Source organism: Carassius gibelio, chromosome A23 (assembly GCF_023724105.1).
Source record: "Carassius gibelio isolate Cgi1373 ecotype wild population from Czech Republic chromosome A23, carGib1.2-hapl.c, whole genome shotgun sequence".
Taxonomy (NCBI): domain Eukaryota; kingdom Metazoa; phylum Chordata; class Actinopteri; order Cypriniformes; family Cyprinidae; genus Carassius; species Carassius gibelio.
The window spans coordinates 20,392,033-20,411,892 of record NC_068393.1 but is presented as its reverse complement, the minus strand read 5'-3'; the positions used below and the strand labels follow the sequence as shown (position 1 = coordinate 20,411,892).

The following is a 19,860-nucleotide window of genomic DNA, read 5'->3' as shown; positions in this document are numbered from 1 at the left end:
CTCATGCTCATTTGTGTAAGGTTAGTGTGACATCTCTCTCAGAGAAGCGTCTGTGACCGTTATGAGAGCGGTCATGAGTCTGCAGGACCTCTCTCTGTCAGCAGCTCTCTTTAATATACAAATAGTTCAAGATAGCACACTAACAAATCGTCCTCAAGCACTACCACTAACGCAGGAACACTATAACAGAACGACATTTTCTTCCCAAGAACGCACATGTCTGTCTGAGAGTGTGTATGTGTCTAAATGTTTCACATTAGAATGATTTCTGAAGGATCATGTGACTCTGAAGACTGGAGGAAAGATGCTGAAAATACAGGAATGAATTACATTTTAAAATATACTACAATCTGTAAAAACTGTAAGTGTGTTTTTTACTGTATTTTTAATCAAATAAATGCAGCCTTGGTGAGCAGAAGAGTATTCTTTCAGACACATACCAACCCCAAATACTTGGGTTTATAAATATATAAGTGTGCTTTGGAGAAATCAGATAACTGTGGAAGAATAATGAAGAATTAAGATTCTGGGAAGGTCTCAGCCCCCTGAGGCTCTTGAATCTGATCCAGACTCTGATCTTTCTGTCTGTCGACTGTGACACACATTAGTGCTGACAGGGGTCCTCCAGCAAACCCCTCTCCAGCCCCAAACCCGTGATCCCACACACACACACACACACACACACAGCTGGGACAGTGCGTATGCGTGGGAAAACACCAGCACGCAGCAGCACACTGCATTCACAATAATGCATTTTTGTAGGGCTGCACGATTATGAACAAATCATAATTGTTGATTATTCTCTTGAAATTTTAATTGCGATTACTAATAATGATTATCACAATTTATTTTGCATGATGTTTACAATGTTGTTTGAAGCAACTGCATGTCATATTTTTATATGTAAACTACCAAGCTGAAAACACTAGCTGAAAAAAACGTTTTACTGCTTTTCTGTAGTATCAAACAAATGTCAATTATGTAATTGTGGCTTCCGCTACTGTAAAAGTAAACTATTATATGTGTGTGTGTGTGTGTGAGTGTGTGTGTGTGTGTGTGTGTGTGTGTGTGTGTGTGTTGCAAACAGAGAAGCTCAGTACTCAATATACCAGAAATATAATAAAAAAGCAGATAGCAAAAATATTTCAAAACTTATTTCAGAAACTTATTTTAAAACTTATTTAAAAAAAAAAAAAAAAAAACTTTCTAATAGAGTATTCAACATTTAGGCTGAATAAAGTTTTTCTTTAAATGTGATATGTGAATGCCTTTTATTAACCTAAAGTATAATAGAGGGTAAAATATAGCCTATTTAAATATGCCTAATATATGCCTTAATAGCTAATATTAAAATAAAATAAAAATAAAGGTTAAATAAATATATTAGTAGATTTGTTTTTTCTTTGCATAGTGCACTTTTTTTTTCAGAAAATGTAGAAATCAATTTATATATATATTTCTTCATAGTTTTAAATACAGAATGAGTCATTTTACAGAGGAGAGAAATTATTATTTTATTTTTATACATTGGTTAAATAGAGAAATATGCAACAAAGAAGATACAGACAGTATAAGATTCATGCATATAGTCTGAATTCTGAATATGGCCCTTCTACTCTTTACAAATGTAGAGAAAATTAGGAAGAAAATCATAAAGTACATGCGACTGCAGAGTTGAATGTACATTGTATATGGCCTAACTATATACCACAAATTTATCTCAAACTGTACTGTTCATAAAAATAAGAAAGAAAATAAAATATTTAACTAGATTAATTTCTTTTTAGTCTCCCCTGGTCAGAACCGGACGGCCAAGCAAATAACAAGACAATAATTGCAATGTGGTTTAGTTAGTAAGTCATGATTAATAAATAAATAAATCTTCTAAGTGGAAATGAAAACAAAGTGTAGGGTTTTTTTTTTAGTTGAAAACTTAAATAACCAAGTAAGTTGTTATAATATACGGTGCTCAGTTTGATTGACATTATGTTAAATAAACTATTTTGATTTCTATGGTGATTCAGAAGTTTTGCACTTTAAGTGGAATTCCAGTTGGCTTTGTAGGTTTCAGTGATTGAAATAAGCAGACAACAGGTCATTGTTTTCAGATCAGATAGTGTATGATTACATAAATTATTTCTTTTCACATGTAAACATGCATGATGTTTGCTTTGTCCAGGTGAAAATGCAATGCTTTTAATGCATAATGCATGTGAATTGCAATGCAATACGACAATAGTGTTAGTTCAGTTAACATATTTGACATTTTATCATGCACAGAAAAGGGAGTTTATCTGAAATGCAGGATTGCATTTTCACTTTCACTTTTCCATCTCATGCCACAACACACAACTCTGACACGGTTCTCTGCAGGAAAACAACAAGTTCCTCCCTCCAGTCGAAAACACATGTGGCACTTGCTTAACAGTGTATATCATTACACTTGCTTCTGCTCTCACTAAATGCATGGGGATTATTATTTGATAGTTACTTCAAATTTGGGCCTCGTAAATCAGCATAATACCTCCCATCTATGGCAAATATGTTCTTATGCGCAATGGTTTTGGCAGAGATGAGCGATCAAAACAAAGGTGGGGTTTTATTTGGGCTTCTCGGGTGCCGCAGGCTCCGTTTGCACTCCGGCATCAGAATGGCGTTTTTAGCCTTGTGAGACACACCAACGCATAACGCAACATTAGAGATCCTAACTTAGCAAGAAAGTGTGTGTTTTTTACCACTTGTCCATAATGGTGTCTGAAGCTAAACCCTTCGCAACCCTGACAACTGGGCTTTTATTTGCTAAAGCGAATCCTGCGAATCCAGAGCAACTTTGGACAATTTCTGTGCTTTATTATCTGCGATAATTTAGTTGTCATGTTTTTTTTTCTGAGAAAACTGACAGGGACGATCCCACTTGAAATAACCATAATGGGGGACAATTATATTCATATTACATGACAAAAAGAATAGTTTATTTATGGAGAAGTTATACATTGCAACAAAGATTAGAATTACATATTTAGATAATGAAATTTCATGCAATATTATTAGATTCCATGCAATAAAAAAAATGTACATGCAATATATTTGCGCCCAATTTAATTAAATATTATCACTTTTTTTAAAAATCAGCATTTATTAAAATTCAAATAAACTGATGTGGAATTAATTTAATAATCTAGATAGGATGGTAATTGATGCCATATGGTGTTCACACCCTGTAAATGTTGATTTTTGTATTGTAATTATTGCCGATTAATCGCATCCAAAATAAAAGTTTTTGTTTACATAATAAAACACTTGTTTGGATGCAATTAATCATTTCATCACCTCACAGATCACTGTTTTAAGATTAATAGCCAGCAATATCAAAATACTCAGGATGGTTAGACATCGGACAGAATTACGAAATGTTTCTCGACAGCATTTAATCGGAAAACTACATACAGCTGAAGAGTTAAACTACACAGATTGCAAATGCTCACAGGTTTGAGTGGGATCCCTAGCCCTGGAGAATCTCTGCGTTTCTACTTAGCCAGGTTTTTGAAGAACAGCTGGAAGGAGTTCCTCTTCTCCAGCTTGTGGGGCATGTTTGGGGAGGCGTTCTCTGTGCTTTCGGCTGATTTGTTGTCCGGGGTCGCTTGCGGTGCCTCTTCTTTGGCCTTCACAGGTGGAGCAGCTTCTGCCGCAGGAGGAGCAGCTGGAGTCTCCTTCTTGGGCTCTGGTGCCTTATGTTGATAGAAAAAAAATGGGGCTTAATGAGATGAATATTTTATTCTTGTGCACATTATATTTTATATCTTGTACACTTTTGTTCAAAAATTTGAGGTTAGTACGTTTAAAAAAAAAACATAGAAATTAATGCTTTTATTTAGCATTTAAAATTATCAAAATAGATGGTATTACAATTAATAATGTAATGTAATATAAAAATTGATCAGAGAATCCTCACAAACTATAACAGCAGCACAGCTGTTTGCAACTTAAAGGGTTAGTTCACCCCATAATCAAAATTATGATTAAAATTATATAAACTAACCCTTTAATAATTAAACAATTCTAATATTTAAAGATTTAGTTTGAGCAGCATATTAAATGATTTCAGTTGTTATAAATTTCACAATATTACTGTAAGGTTGAGCATAAGAGACTTTAAAAAATATTATAAAAACTTCAAATTTTGACTTTTGAAAGGTAGTGTATATATTATATACTGTATTATCTTATATTATTTTTAATAAAAATTTATAACATTTATAAAACAACACACACACACACATAAACTCTTAATATATCAATATATTAAGGAAATCACACACACAAAAAATTAAAGTACAATAAATTAACACAAATCTCAAATAAAATGGCACTAAATTAGAAAAGAAAGAATGAAAGAAAGAAAGAAAGTTTAAAAGAAAAAGAAAGAAAGAAAGAAAGAAAAGGAAGGACGTTTGAAATAAAGTTTCAAAGAAAAAGAAAGGAAGAAAGAAAGAAAGAAAGAAAGAAAGAAAGAAAAGGAATTTTGAAAAAGTTTCAAATAAAAAGAAAAAGAAAGAAAGAAAAGAGAAAGAAAGAACGAAAGACAGAAAGAAAGAAAGAAAGAAAGAAAGAAAGAAAGAAAGAAAGAAAGAAAGAAAGAAAGAAAGAAAAGGAATTTTGAAAAAGTTTCAAATGAAAAGAAAAAGAAAGAAAGAAAAGAGAAAGAAAGAAAGAAAGAAAGAAAGAAAGAAAGAAAGAAAGAAAGAAAGAAAGAAAAGGAAGGAAATTTGAAGGAGGAAAGAAAAGGGAGTTTAAAATAAAGATAGAAAAGGAAGGAAGTGTGAAATAAAGTTTCAAAGAAAGAAAGAAAAAAGGAAGTTTGAAAGTTTGACAGTTTGAAAGAAATAATAAAGAGAAAGAAAAAGAATGTCATATGAAAGTAAATGATTTTAGTGTAATTTATTTATTCAGAAAACAGTCTATATTCCACTACTGAAATATTGATGTGATTAATAACTGTGCCACTGACACTGTGTGTGTTTTGACTCCATTGCACTTGTAGTGTGAGAGAACAGAAACACACACAAACACACACACACAGCTGGTGAGTGTATAAAGGGCCTGGTAAAGATGCTGGACGCTGCTCACCTGACCGAGCAGGACCTCAAAGCACGCAGAAACACATCTGATACACTCACACTCATCTGGGCTTTACCTTGGGTTTGAACATGCTTCCAAAAGTGGATTTCTTCTCTGGTTTCTTCTCCTCTGGTTTTGGTGCTGGAGGATCTTGAGGTTTGGCGGCGGCCTCGAGAGTGCTGCTCTTAGACGCGTCGACCTGATGTGTCAGAGAAAGATCAGAGAAGATTGTGAGATATACACAGAACAGTGAGGGGACTGAAGAAGACACTCTCTATCTCTCTTTCCCTCTCCTTTGCTCTAGTTTGCAACCCTGTTAACAAAATAAATTGTTAAGTTGCATGTAAACCCATATGGCATAAATATTTGCTATATATATATGTTGCAAAGATCAATGAAATATATTTTTAAAATAGAAAATATATTTCGTTTTTTATTTCATATATTTATATATTTCTAAAATATATTTCTAAATTTATTTTGGAGCAAGAAAATACATTTCCAGTCTCACAGAAGCCTACATTTAGGCTAAATACAAAGGTGGATGGCCTTCTAGAGTTTAAAAGAAAATGTTTATTATTTATTAATAATGTTTAATATTTTATATATATTGCAATATTGCATTTTTTGGAGCATTTTAAATTATTTTGCTCGCTGATTTTTATTCAAATGTTTTACATGTTTGCATGTGTTAACAGATTCAGCTTTTCTTCAAATGTGAATGCATTTTTAACATGCAAAAAATATATAAAACATGCAAAAAACGGCCAATATCTTGGTTAAAAATATATTTACGTTTAGATTTTTAAAAATATTTAAAAATATAATTGAATATATGTTACAAGTAAAATAAACCCATACACTTTGAATGGTTCATCTTTATGAAAACAATCAAAACCATAATTTGTGTGAAAATTTACACTCCACCAAGGTTTGGACACTGTCACATAATTAAAATATTTGATAGATATTAACAAAAAATTAAAAGACAAATGATCATGCTACGTAAGAGTATAGTTCATCTGATATATCTTCAGTAATGCAACACTGTTTTATAACCTGTTCATAGAAAGTGCCATGCACAGAAGTGTAAATAGTAGATGAATGGTTTTATTCAGGAAGACAGTCCCACCACCGTGAAGCCCACAAAGAGACAATCGATCAGCTGAATGTATTTACCTGCACCTCAACCGGCTTTTTCTCTTCCACCACAACAGGCTGCAGGCAAGCACATATTGGCATTAAATTTTGCAATAATCTACAATTCCTACGGCACTTTACGCTGGCCATTTATTCTAGCAGGGACAAATACTAAGTCACCGGTTACACAAAGCCTTTACAAGAGCCTCCAGTCGCTGAATAAATCTGATGTCAGTTATGAATCGGTGAGTCACATGGTTTGTCTGGCAGCTGTGATGTCATGATATCACCATAATGGACCTTCACTGATTCATTCATTATTTCCAATGAGTTTTCCACTAATTAAATAAATGCTACATGGTATAATGCCTTTGTGTGAAAACACTGCAAAGACTGGGTAGAAATATGTAATCTGATTCTGCAGTAAATGCTGCTCCACATAAACTGTGAGTTTAAATGCAACGCGCATAAAAAATCTTCCCAAACTCGTAATGACAATGGTTTATAAATACGTTGTTAACGAAAGAAATGCATTTCAAAAGAAACATTTCTGTGCTGTTTTCCACCAAAATAAAAGCCCTATGGTTTAACATTGGAAAGCAAACAAAAAAACAACAACAACAAAAAAAAAGGTAACACTTTAGTATAGGGTCCAATTCACACTAATACCTAGTTGCTTATTAGCATGTCTATTATTAACATATTGGTTGTTTATTAGTGCTTATAAAGTACATATAATGCATGACATCCATAATCCTACCCAATACCCTAAACTTAACAACTACCTTATAAACTATTAATAAGCAGCAAATAAGGGGTTAATTGAGGCAAAAGTCATAGTTAATGGTTAGTTAATAGTGAGAATTGGACCCTAAAATAAAGTGTGACCAAAAAAAACATAAATAGTAGTACTGCTTAGGGTTTATAATGCTTTTGAATGCTTGAAATTCAATGTAGTGTATTTTACTTATTAACTTCACTTTTTAGATGAAATAAGCCTAATTTCTTTCGCCGTTTATATGAAACGAGAACAACTCGAGTGTGGCTGTAGTGTAATCTATCAGTCTTTTTTGAAGAGAGATAAAAACATATCGGGAGGTTCCTGCTTCAGTCAGTGTTGCCACCAATGCCCTCCAAATTCAAGATAAGGGTGCAGGGTTGCCCCAGCTCAGTAAACTAAATCTAAGAAGGCTGTCGTTATTAAGTTAAATGTAAACATGAATGAAGATGTTGACTGTGGCATTACATTTTGATCTGCTGACGTTTTTTTTTTTTTTTTTTTTTCAGCGCTGAGCATTATAACCAGTCACATGTTTTTTATTTCTATTGAAAAAAAAATGGTTTATAGGCTGAAATGGGGAAATTATAATTTTATAACTCTTTTTGTTGTGGTGAAAACCTGTATCTGAACTGCAGTCATTTCACAGTTTAATATGCTACCATAGACATTGCCCTGCCCCCCTTATACAATATTCATTTTATTTGTTTTAAAATGATCTTAAAAGCCTTACATTTGAGGGTAACACTTTAGTATAGGGTCCAATTCACACTAATAACTAGTTGCTTATTAGCATGTCTATTATTAACATATTGGCTGTTTATTAGTGCTTATAAAGTACATATAATGCATGACATCCATAATCCTACCCAATACCCTAAACTTAACAACTACCTTATAAACTATTAATAAGCAGCAAATAAGGAGTTAATTGAGGCGAAATTATAGTTAATGGTTAGTTAATAGTGAGAATTGGACCCTAAAATAAAGTGTGACCGATTTGGGTTTAAAAAATCCTGCAGATACCCTGTATTACAATATCAAGAGCGATCAAAAAATAATGATTATCTCATAATATTGCAGCGCTATCCTATGATAAAATCTTTCTTTTTTTAATTATATATTTTATGTTGGCTATTTAGATTATGCAATGTTATATGCAATTCAGACAGGTAATACATTCTGAACCATAAAAGTGCTGAAAAAGCTTGAAAATGCACATTTTAATCAATACTTTTTTTTATAATAATTATTATTATTATTTACGTTAAAATATTAAATTCTATGTTACAATTCAATGGTGTTATAATTATATATATATATATATATATATATATATATATATATATATATATATATATATATATATATATATATATATATATTACTGATTTGTTTAATTTTAAATTTGATTAATAATAATAATAATAATAATAATAATAAAAATAATAATAATAATAATAATGAAGATAATAACAGCAATAATAATAACACTTTACAATTCAATAATATAGTGATATTTCTTTACAAAGTTTTTGGTAACACTTTAGAATAAGGTTCCATTAGTTAATGTTAGTTAACTATTTTAGTTAATGATCTAAGCAAGAACAATTTTTCTACAGCATTTATTAATCTTAGTTTATGTTAATTTCAACATTTACAAATGCATTATTCAGATCAAAGGTTGTGCTTGTTAACAAGTGAATTAGTGCACTGTGAATAACATGAACTAACAATGAATAACTGTATTTTCATTAATTAACATTAACAAAGATGAATAAATACAGTAATAGGTGTATTGTTCATTGTTTGTTCATGTTAATTAATGAATTAACTAACATTACCTAATGAACCATTAGTTGTTACCTAAAGTGTTTTAATTTTTTTTTTTATAATTTGATTTAATAATAATAATAAACAATTACAATAATATAAATGTATTATTATTATATGCAAGGAATAAATATAATTATGAAATACTTTACAATTCAATAGTAATATAGCGACTTCTTTATAGATGTAGTTTAGAGTTTATTTTTTATCATTTGATTAAATAATATTAATAATTACAATTGGGTGTGTTTCCTTAATTTGTTCAGCATGTTTTAATTAATTAATGTGTTTATTTATTTAAATGAATAATGCACGTACAGTTTTATGGCTGGTAAAAAACATTTATGACTGGTTCATTTTGCCATTGGCTGGTGTGGGGAAATGTTAGTTTTAGGCTTTGATTCCAGCTCTTTGGATTAATTTGCATGTCTGGAGTTAACAGTAATGGGTCATTTCTGTTAATATCAGTTCTGTCATCATTTCCCACTACTGAAATCTAGCCTAGCAACAGCTCAAAATCTCATCACTATGTTAAGGTGTGCCACGTATGCTTCATGTAGATTTAAGATGTATAATAAGAGTCCAGTGCTCAAACAGAATAGTTGTATTAATGTGCTTTATTGTTGCTGCTGTCAGGTTTGGGCTTACCTTTGAACGGAAGAGTTTGCCTAATGCACTGTCTTTAGTTTTGCTCTTGGCAGATCCCTCTGCTTTTGTTGCAGCTGCCGCGGCTGCTTTCGTTGCAGACGTGTCCTCTTTCTTCACCGCCGGCTCTGCTTTGCTTTCCATCTTAGGTGGCGCTGGGGGAGGAGGAGGGGGTGCCTTGGGTGCTTCCTGTACCTCAGAAAAGAGTGCAGTTTGTTTCATTTCAATCACAAAACAGCAGGTGAGTATATTTTTTTTAATTATTATTCTATAATGCTTTATTGTCAACTAATCACACCTCAAAACCAACTTTTTGCTTATGAATGAAATGAAATGATGCAAAAGGTAGAAATATTATAAAAGCAATAAAATATGTAATGCAAATTAAATGGCTCACATTAGTTGATGGTGCTGGTGGGGTTTCTTTCTGTGACTAAAGAACAAACATTAAGACAATAAATACCAAGCATCATCTGTGTTTAGGACAATAATCTGACATGTTTTTTTTTTTTTTTTTGCAAATAAACCTAAGTCTGAATTTTATATATATATATATATATATATATATTTGTTTTTTTTTTTTTTATTTAAACCTAAATTGTATTTCTTTATGTTTATTTAAAAATAATTAAAAATAAAGCATGCTTATGTTAATACATACATAAATCACTCAATCAATCAATAAACAAATAAATACATTGTATTGCCTAATTTTTTATTATTTATTCATAAATGTAATGAACTAACCATCCTTAGATGATAAATAAATTGATAAATAAATGCATTTTATATTTAATTCATTTATATATACACATTTAAAAATAAAGCTTAGATAGATAAACAATTTAATAAATTAATATATTTTTATATTTATTTATTCATAAATGTATAAAGCATGCTTAAATAAATAATGCATGCTTAAACAAATAAATAAGTAAATACATATAAATTTTATTTGTTCATTCATGCATTTGTAAAAAAAAAAAAAAAAAATTTACTTGTTCATAAATGTATAAATAAAGCCTGCAGAAATAATATATATATATATATATATTTTTTTTTTTACAAATGCATGAATGAACAAATAAAATTTATATGTATTTACTTATTTATTTGTTTAAGCATGCATTATTTATTTAAGCATGCTTTATACATTTATGAATAAATAAATATAAAAATATATTAATGTATTAAATATATATATATATATATATATATATATATATATATATATATATATATATATATATATATATATATATATATTACATTATTTTATATTTATTTATAAATGTATCAATAAAACTGTCTTGAATTAAAGAATGAAGAAACAAACAAATGAATGTACGGACGAATGAAAAAATGAATGAATGAATGAATGAATGAATGAATGAATGAACAAATGAACAAATAAATGAATGAATGAATGAAGCTGAAGCCCTATAGGAGAAAAATGTTCAGCCCTATAATAAACATTAAAAGCAATCCTATGCAGAAATAAAAATCTTAAGCAGAAAGTATGAAATAGGTACTGTAGATTGCTATTACTAAAAATTATATTATAAAATAAGAAAATATATAATATAATATAATATAATATAATATAATATAATATAATATAATATAATATAATATAATATAATATAATATAATATAATATAATATAATATAATATAATTTAAGGTTTTATTACCTGCTCTTTAGAAGCATCAGGAGTGGCTTTGGCTTCTTTGCTTGTTTTGGTCGGAGTGACCTTCACATGCAGAAAAGAGAACGGAGACACGTAAACATTAGAGTGACTTTGAAACACCATCATATACTGCTCCTTCAGGTACTCCATCTCTCCAAACTGGACCTACTCTAAGACAGATATCAAAAAAGCATCTTTTGTGAGGATAAAGCCTGTCTGTCAAATCCAGACGCAGTTTAGCCGGGCTTGCTTTGCCACAGGCACACAAAGATCATGCTGGCAGGAGCCGATCTGAGTATGTTTCTGGTGTTGAGTGAGTCATTGTCCTCTGGAGATGGCGTAGGCCTTCCCGTGCTTTATCACAACTCCAAACGCACAGGCCTCCCTTGTGAGCTCACATTATGCAGCAAACAAAAGCCTGCCACAGTTTGACACGTCCAGAAGATTGATTCAACAGAGTGCCAAACAGAGTTTAACAGATAAAAAAATAGAGCAGTGTAACAAATACCTCAAAGATAGAGTAAAAATGCATAATTTTAGTCTGGAAAAACAAGTCTAGATAGTTTCAAGTATAGACAAATACACACTTGTTATTCTTATAAATGATTTTCTATAAACACTGCATGCTTGTGTTTCTCAATAATATTGAAACTTCTGATTGCTGCTTAGCTTTAAACGCCAATGAGTTCATGCATTTCAGTGAAATTAAAACAAAAATGTTGTTTGAAAGAGAATTCGAACAGCATTCGAATCACCCAAAGCAATGAAAATGTACTCACAAATGTTTTGAAAAAGTTCATAACTGTCTTTTCTGCTGCTTTGGCCTCCTCTGACGGGTTCTTTTCTTCTGCAGCTTCCACTGGACTGGGTTTGAGAGCTTCAGCCTCCGGCTCCGGCTCTGTGCTGCTCTTTATGTCCACTGGATCCTATAGACAAATCCAGAGAATAAGCCCTTGGGAATGTGTTACAAGCCTTACAGCTGATGTGCAATAGATGCATTGAAATAGAGGCACAATTCCATCCATGCCTCTGCCTACTCCAACCAGCAGCAACAATCATCCTTTTATTAACGCCTGTTTCCCCCCCTCACTCATTGATATTCAGCAATGTGCTGGATTTAAAGTCTGCATGTGTCTTATATGGCAGTAAAGTGTGTCATATTTAGAATGTACAGTATGTGATTTGCTTGTTATATTTTTGTGGAAAGTTGAACATTTGAAAGGTGTAACTCAACAACATCTGGTTGGTGATGACTGGAGTTACAGTAGCTCTTCGTTAGTTGTTAGATTTCATGCAAATGTTTAAATGCACAAGAAAAGGACAAAAGAAACACTTACCTCTAAGACAGCTAAAGTACTAATGTTTGGAATGAATTAATGAATTAATAAATAAATAAACATTTATTTATTTTTAATGAATTAATTATAAAGACAAAACAAACACTTTAAATGTCTGAGAGCGTTAAACTACCGGTCAAATGTTTGAATAATATTAGAATATATTTTTACAGAAGCCTCTTATGATCAAAAATACAGTAAAACATGAATTTTGTGAAATATTATTACAATGTAATATTGATAAATTGAAGCATATACGATTATTATAAGGTTTTAGATATTATTATTAGTAAGAATGAAAATATGAAATAAATGCTGTTCATTTAAGATTCTACTCATCTACAAAAACTTGAAATATTGTATTTTTGTTTACATATTAGGCAGCTTTCAACATTTATAATAGGTCCATTATTATTAATAATTAAGGACTAATGATAATTGACAATAATTAAGCACTAAATGTTATTCTGGAGCACAAAAGCAGTCTTAAGTATATTTGTAGCAATAGCCAAAAAATAGATTTTATGGGTCAAAACTATAGATTTTTCTTTTATGCCAAAAATCATTAGGATATTATGTAAAGATCATGCCCCATGAAGATATTTTGCAAATTTGCTACCGTAAATATATAAAAACTTAATTTTTGATTAGAAATATGCATTGCTAAGAACTTCATTTGGACAACTTACAACTTTAAATGCAATTTTCTCAATATTTAGAAATTTTGAGACTCCAGATATTCAAATAGTTTTCCAAATATTGTTCTATCCAAACAAACTATATATTAATGGAAAGCTTATTTATTCAGCTTTTCAGATTTTTTTACTTCTTCAAAATTGACATATAAGACTGATTTTGTTGTCCAGGATCACAAATATGAAATATATTCAAACACAAAGTCATTTTAAATTCTAATAATGTTTTACAATATTACTGCATTTACTGTATTTTGGTTAAAAAAATAAAATAAGTATAACAAATGATTTCAAAATCTGTCTGGAAGTGTACATTATACAGAGACCAAACAATAAACCAACATGCTCAAAAATCATTTACGGGATTTTTTTTAATTATATGAAGTGTCGACGTCACTTTCGGGAACAAAGTAATTGATGTTAATTTTGTGTTAATCAACAAGCATCAAGTGAAATGACAAGCATCTTGAGTAAAGCAGCTGGTGAGTTTCCACGCTGAGTGAATCGCATGCGGTGAGTTTGTCCATACAGCGGTTTTCTTCTCGAAACATCATATCGGTATTAACTGACCTTATTCAGACACGTGAGCTCATCCGGGCGAAGCTCAACTGTGATGTGAATAGTGCTTTCATCAGCACATACATCGACACTGAGCGGCTTATATGAAGCATCTTCTAAAACTTTAGTGCATGTGGACCTCAGTTGGGAAAGCAATTGAGAAGAATCTTCTGAATACCATTTAGTTCTAGTGAGTGCAGGTTCTTCTAAAAGTCCAGAGGTGTTCAGCGGTCGAGCCGGTTTTTGAATTATCACCCAACTGTCCTCATCTACAGTCATCGATCTATTAACAGCTAAGATGAACTCAGAAGTGGCAGGAACGATTTCTTGTCCGGCAATCAGCGCTGCTTCCACAGATGGATCTTCTGTAACCACCAAAGTTTCCTTGCACATGTTCCCTTGATGTTCCTCTGACTCTTCTGCATCCAGGCTTTCTTGCTCCTGAGTGATGTGGAAGATTTCCTCGACATCGTCTGCAATTTCTTCAGCAACCAGCAATGGCTCTTCAGCTCCAACGACTGGTTCCTCAACATCGACGTTGTTCTCACATGATTGTTTCTTTTCTTCTGACGTTATGCTTTCAACAAGTTGTATGAGTTTTGTGTCTTCTTTCAAGGCCTTTTCAGCATCCTCAGTCTTAGGTTCTTCATCTTCTACAGCCTGGGCATCAACCAATAGTTCCTCTTCAGACTTTAGATGTCCTGTATGTAACTCCCTGGCTTTTCTTTTAACTGGCTCTTCAGCTACTGGTTCTTGTGTAGCAGGCCGGTCTGGAAGGATCTCATCTGTGTTTGAGGACTCCAACGGGACGTGCTTTGTCAGAAAACCTGAACTTATGGGTTGTACAGGAATGGAGTCAACCAATTGCAATTTGATCTTCTCCGCGACTTCATCAAGAATCTCCTTTTGGTCTGCGTTAATTAATACTTTATCCTTTTGTAATGAGAAATTGGTCAGAGTCAAAGTGCATTTATTTGGATTTGTTTTTTACCTGGTAGATGCTCTGTAGAAAACATTCAGGTTAAAATCAGCTAAACGTACTCAAGCATTCTTGGTACTTTAAGATTTTTTTGCATTCCAAATTTTGGTAACACTTTAGTATAGGGTCCAATTCACACTAATAAATACTTGCTTATTAGCATGTCTATTATTAACATATTGGTTGTTTATTAGTGCTTATAAAGTACTTATAATGCATGACATCCATAATCCTACCCAATACCCTAAACTTAACAACTACCTTATAAACTATTAATAAGCAGCAGATAAGGAGTTAAGTGAGGCAAAAGTCATAATTAATGGTTAGTTAATAATGAGAATTGGACCCTAAAATAAAGTGTGACCAATAATTTTTAGTCAAATAATGTTTCAGTCCAAACTAACAGCGAAAAAAACAAAAAACAAATCATAGCTAATTAGCAATATTTGATGTTTAAAATACAGCCATGTTTCACTGTAGACGAGGCCAGGGAAATCAAGTGGCCAGGAAAATAGTTCAACAAAAAATGAAAATTTGCTATAAAATGTATATATGTTTCTTTGTTTGTTTATCAGAAATGTGGCAATGCATCAGTTTCTCAGCAATGGATGCTCTGCAGTGAATGGGTGCCGTCAGAATGAGAGTCCAAACAGCTGATAAAAACATCACAATTATTCAAAAGTAATCCACACCAATCCAGTCTATAAATCAATGCCTTGTGAAGCAAAAAAAGCTGCATGATTGTAAGAAACAAATCCATCAAGATGTTTTTAACTTTAAATCATTGCTTGTGGCTAAAATAAAAGTCTTCTATTCATAATCTTCAGTTAAAAAAATCCATCCCATTTCTTCCTCTCACATCAAAATCAACCCACATTTTTAGACTTTTTGGAGTGTTCTGGCTTGTCAACGGTGCTTGATCTGTGCATATTTCTCTCCTGATTCAGATGAGAAAACTTTTACTCTGGAGAAAGCACATATTATCGTATTTTAGCTGGCAACAACAATTTAAAAAAGAAAAAATCTTTTAATAATGTTTTAAGATAAAACATCTTAATGATGGATTTGTTTTTTACAAGACTTCACTTCTTCACAAGACATTAACTGATGGACTGGAGTGGTGTGGATTACTTGAGGATTATTGTGATGCTTTTATCAGCTGTTTGGACTCACATTCTGACGGCACCCATTCACTGCAGAGCAGCCATTGCTGAGCAAAAGATGGATTGCTAAATTTCTCAAAATCTGTTCTTCTGATGAAGAAACACACTCCTCTACATCTTGTATGGCCTGAGGAAGTGTAAGTTTAAATTTGTGCAACTTCTACTTACAGGCTTCATGTCGATTTTCAGATCCACTGCTTTGACCGGTGCGTCCACTGAATCGTTGTTTTCTGCTGCAGGTTTCACAGGTTCGCTTTTCTTTTTGAACATTTTACCAATGAAGCTAGACATCTCATCTCCACTGGGCTTTGCAGCTTTTTTGTGTGTTTCAGCATCTGATGATTTAGTTGTTTTTTGCTCAGGGGTCGTTTCCAGATGTGCGGGTCCATTGGCTTTGCTGCTGTCTACCTCCTCTTTTTCTGGTGGTTTTGGTTGATTTGTGACAGGGGCTGGTGGGGTTTCACTCTTTTGCTCCACTGCTGCTTCTTTGCTTGTCTCTGGAAATATATATATATATATTTTTCTTTTATGAATGCAATGTACAGGGACAAATAATATCTATTGCCTTATCAATATGATAATAGAATTGACCAGTTATAAATCATAATACACACCCACTTCTTCTACACACTCGACATTTTAAAGAACAGTTGAGGTTACAGCCAAAATGACACAAGAGTACAATTATATTCAACAAGAATGCGTTTGCATACTAGCATAAAGTGTGTTTCTGGCCTTATTTTTATGTGCATTGTACAACTTTCATTCTCTCTTAATATGTGCATGAATAAATGCATGCATCAGCATTCAAGGAAAATGTACTTATGAGTACATTTTGTTTTAATAAAGGCTTTGTGAAAGTACAAACTAGCATTGCACACCAAATGCAAATTAAACATAGCTTTATCCACCATGCACCTGACTACAACACCCAAAGTTTATACAGAGCTTTGAGTCATGTTCTCGATTGTTGGCTGACTTGCTGAGTTAATCCAAACAATCTACATGCCAGCCAGTTTAGCTTTACTCCTTTATATGCTTACTTTGAAATTATAAAATGAGAGAAATTAAATTACATGTACAGAATAAACGTGGAGTATATCATGTACATACCAGGTTCAGTTTCTTCTGGAGCTGCTGCTGCATGTCCATTCAGCTCTCCATTTTGGACTTTTTTCTCAGCATTTGCCTGGTGAATTATACTGATTAGTTTTATAATCTGTTGTTATTTTACATAAAAAATATGATTATATAAAATTTGCTAATATTTTTGTATTTTCCATGTATTTATTTAACAATTTTAACTAATGTATATATATAATGTATAATGCATAATGTATAATAATTTATAATATGCCTTTTCTGAATCAAGATAATAGACAAATATCTTCCAAAACAAACACATAGCTGCCATAAAATGACTTGCTACATTGATAACATTTGCTATAATCTACGACTAATTTGAACAAAATAGTATTTTTTTAGAATTACACAGAATATTTGTACTTTTAACAATATAATAATGATATTGCTAAAATGTTTGAAAATTTACTATAGATTTTCTTGTATAATTAACTTATAATATAGATGTTGCTAAATAAAGCTAGGTCGATATATATATATATATATATATATATATATATATATATATATACACACACATATATATATATATATATATATTTATATATAAAAGAGGAAAAAAATTCACCTTCTGCCGTTTTTTCGGAGTTGATTGCTCGTTTCCCATGTTCACTTCAAGTCAGCAACTAAATATCGGCATTGACATTGATAATTATTAAACATAAATATGATGAAAATATGCAAAAAAAAGTCCGTTACAAGAGTTACATTTAATCATATCACTAAAAGTCCTAATAAGAAAAAAACAGATCGCTTCAGTCCCATGCACAGATGAAAATTACATTTTCCATTAATATTTCTGACTACTATAAAACTTACAGAAAATTGCATAAACAGATTTGATAAAAAATACTGGAATTAATAAAAACAAAATGAATTCAAAATATTTGTATTTACCTTTCCACTGTCTTCTGCCCCAAACTGACAATTTTTCGTCTGTGTACAGTTTCCAAAGCTCGATGAAAGCAAGTCTGCTGTGTGTGAGCCCGCGTGTGTACACATATACCTGTCCTAAGAGAGGGTGGGGCACAAAACGTATTACCTGAAGATACTTGAGAGATAAACTGTGGATGAGACATGGCCTGTAAACCTGTTAGCACTGATGCACTCATGATCGTGTGCTATTGTTTCTCACTGATGAGCTTTTCCACCTAAATACAGAAGATACGATTATCACCCACATCACAGATAAGCATCAGACAGTATCATCCATTGCTTCAGTCACAGCGCCGAAGCAGAGAAAGTGTCAGGCTGATCTGAGAACAGCTCTCGTTTTGTAGGTGTGGTTGAGCCCAAACAGGATGTGTGTAGAGGATATATAGCACAAGTTTATTTGCGCAGCATGACTCTCATCCAGGGCTTGAGTACAGAGTACATGACATCAAGCTTTCCAACCTAAGTCTTTATTTATTTAATGATTTAATTGCAGAATACATGGAAAGGTACATGCAAAACAATTAGGAATGGTTTTGAACTTTCTATGCATCAAAGAATGCTGAAAGAACAAAAATATGAAGCAGGACAACAGTTTTCCACATTGATCATATCAGAAATGTTTCTCGAGCAGCAAATCAGCATATTAGAATGATTTCTGATAAATCATGTGGCACTGAAGACTGGAGGAATGATGCTGAAATGTAGCTTTGTATCACAGGAATAAATTACATTTTACAATTGATTTAAATAAAGAAAAATTATTTAATATTATATTATATTATTATATGTTATATTTATTTATAATAAATAAATAAACTTTTAAAAGGTACTGCAAGTTGCCTTAAAAATGTATATTTTTAAGAATATTTTCCAGAGATGTTTCAAAGAGCATCTAGCGCTTCAACTGAAGTAAGAAACATCCAAAAAATTGTTCACTTTAAAGTCTAAAATAGATTTAAAAACCTACATTTTCAATGTGAGATAATATCATGCTTTTTATTTATATTTTGAGTCAGATTTTATTCATTTTTCGTACTTTCCGTTGTCATTTTAGTTCAAGCTTTTACTTATTTTATTTCGTATTAGTCACAATAAAAAAAATAAACTCTGATTTATATTCTATAAAATATCTTTCTTTAAACGGTTTCATTTGTATTAACTATAAACCCCTGCTCTGGACTTCACAGCACACTCATTGTCCAGACCGTTTCATCTTTCCAGCTTGTTAAACTGATCAGTTTAAGCTCATCATCAAACATTTGTGTAGATGTGTTTGGGAATCCTGATGGACCCGTGTTTTGATCATCAGCTCCAGATTGTAAAATAAATCCTACAGCAAACTACATCTAAATTCAAAGTATTAGTACAATACACTGCTGTGGCAGGCTTACAGTACGCTCAATAATACAGAAACTAGATTTTGAATTCTTTGAATCAAATATTGACACATGAGATGCTTTGCAATTAATTTGATTAATTAGTCAGTATATTATTTAAATAATAATTTGACTGAAAAATTAAATCGATCAACAGATCTCCTTTTGACTTTAACAATGATTCTTCTGTCATTATTAGACTATTAGCTAAATAATGGAACATTAATATAGAAAAAAAATGCTTTAATATGACACAATACTATCATTGACAGCAAATGTAGGCTAACATAAAGCTGACTGTTCTCCTGCATTAATCTTGTGATGTAATCACAGCATAATTGATGTAAAATGCATCTCATTGTGATCTGGCCCTCCCTTTTCTTGACCGTTTTAGCATGAATTATCAATCTACTTGACCTTTACGATATTTTCTCGACATAATATAATTCTTCTTACTGCACGACATGCA

General features: G+C 31.7%; 1 protein-coding gene across 7 annotated transcripts; it reads right to left on the bottom strand.

Annotated features, from left to right (window-relative positions):
- Positions 1–1,488: 1,488 nt before the first annotated feature.
- On the bottom strand, positions 1,489–18,230 carry bcas1 (brain enriched myelin associated protein 1). Of its 7 annotated transcripts, none has more exons than XM_052541373.1 (12): positions 17,977–18,230; positions 17,648–17,705; positions 17,050–17,125; positions 16,105–16,433; positions 13,807–14,727; positions 11,984–12,130; positions 11,208–11,267; positions 9,912–9,947; positions 9,518–9,709; positions 6,298–6,336; positions 5,195–5,317; positions 1,489–3,728 (listed from the first exon to the last, which is right to left on the bottom strand). In XM_052541373.1, exons 2-12 carry the CDS (start codon positions 17,684–17,686, stop codon positions 3,528–3,530), a joined length of 2,163 nt encoding a protein of 720 aa, XP_052397333.1. In that variant the 5' UTR covers positions 17,687–17,705; positions 17,977–18,230; the 3' UTR covers positions 1,489–3,527. The 7 variants fall into 7 exon arrangements, with proteins under 7 accessions (XP_052397333.1, XP_052397334.1, XP_052397336.1 ...); XM_052541374.1 differs by having other exon boundaries at positions 9,518–9,703; XM_052541376.1 differs by lacking the exon at positions 6,298–6,336.
- Between the last annotated feature and the right edge of the window lie 1,630 nt (positions 18,231–19,860).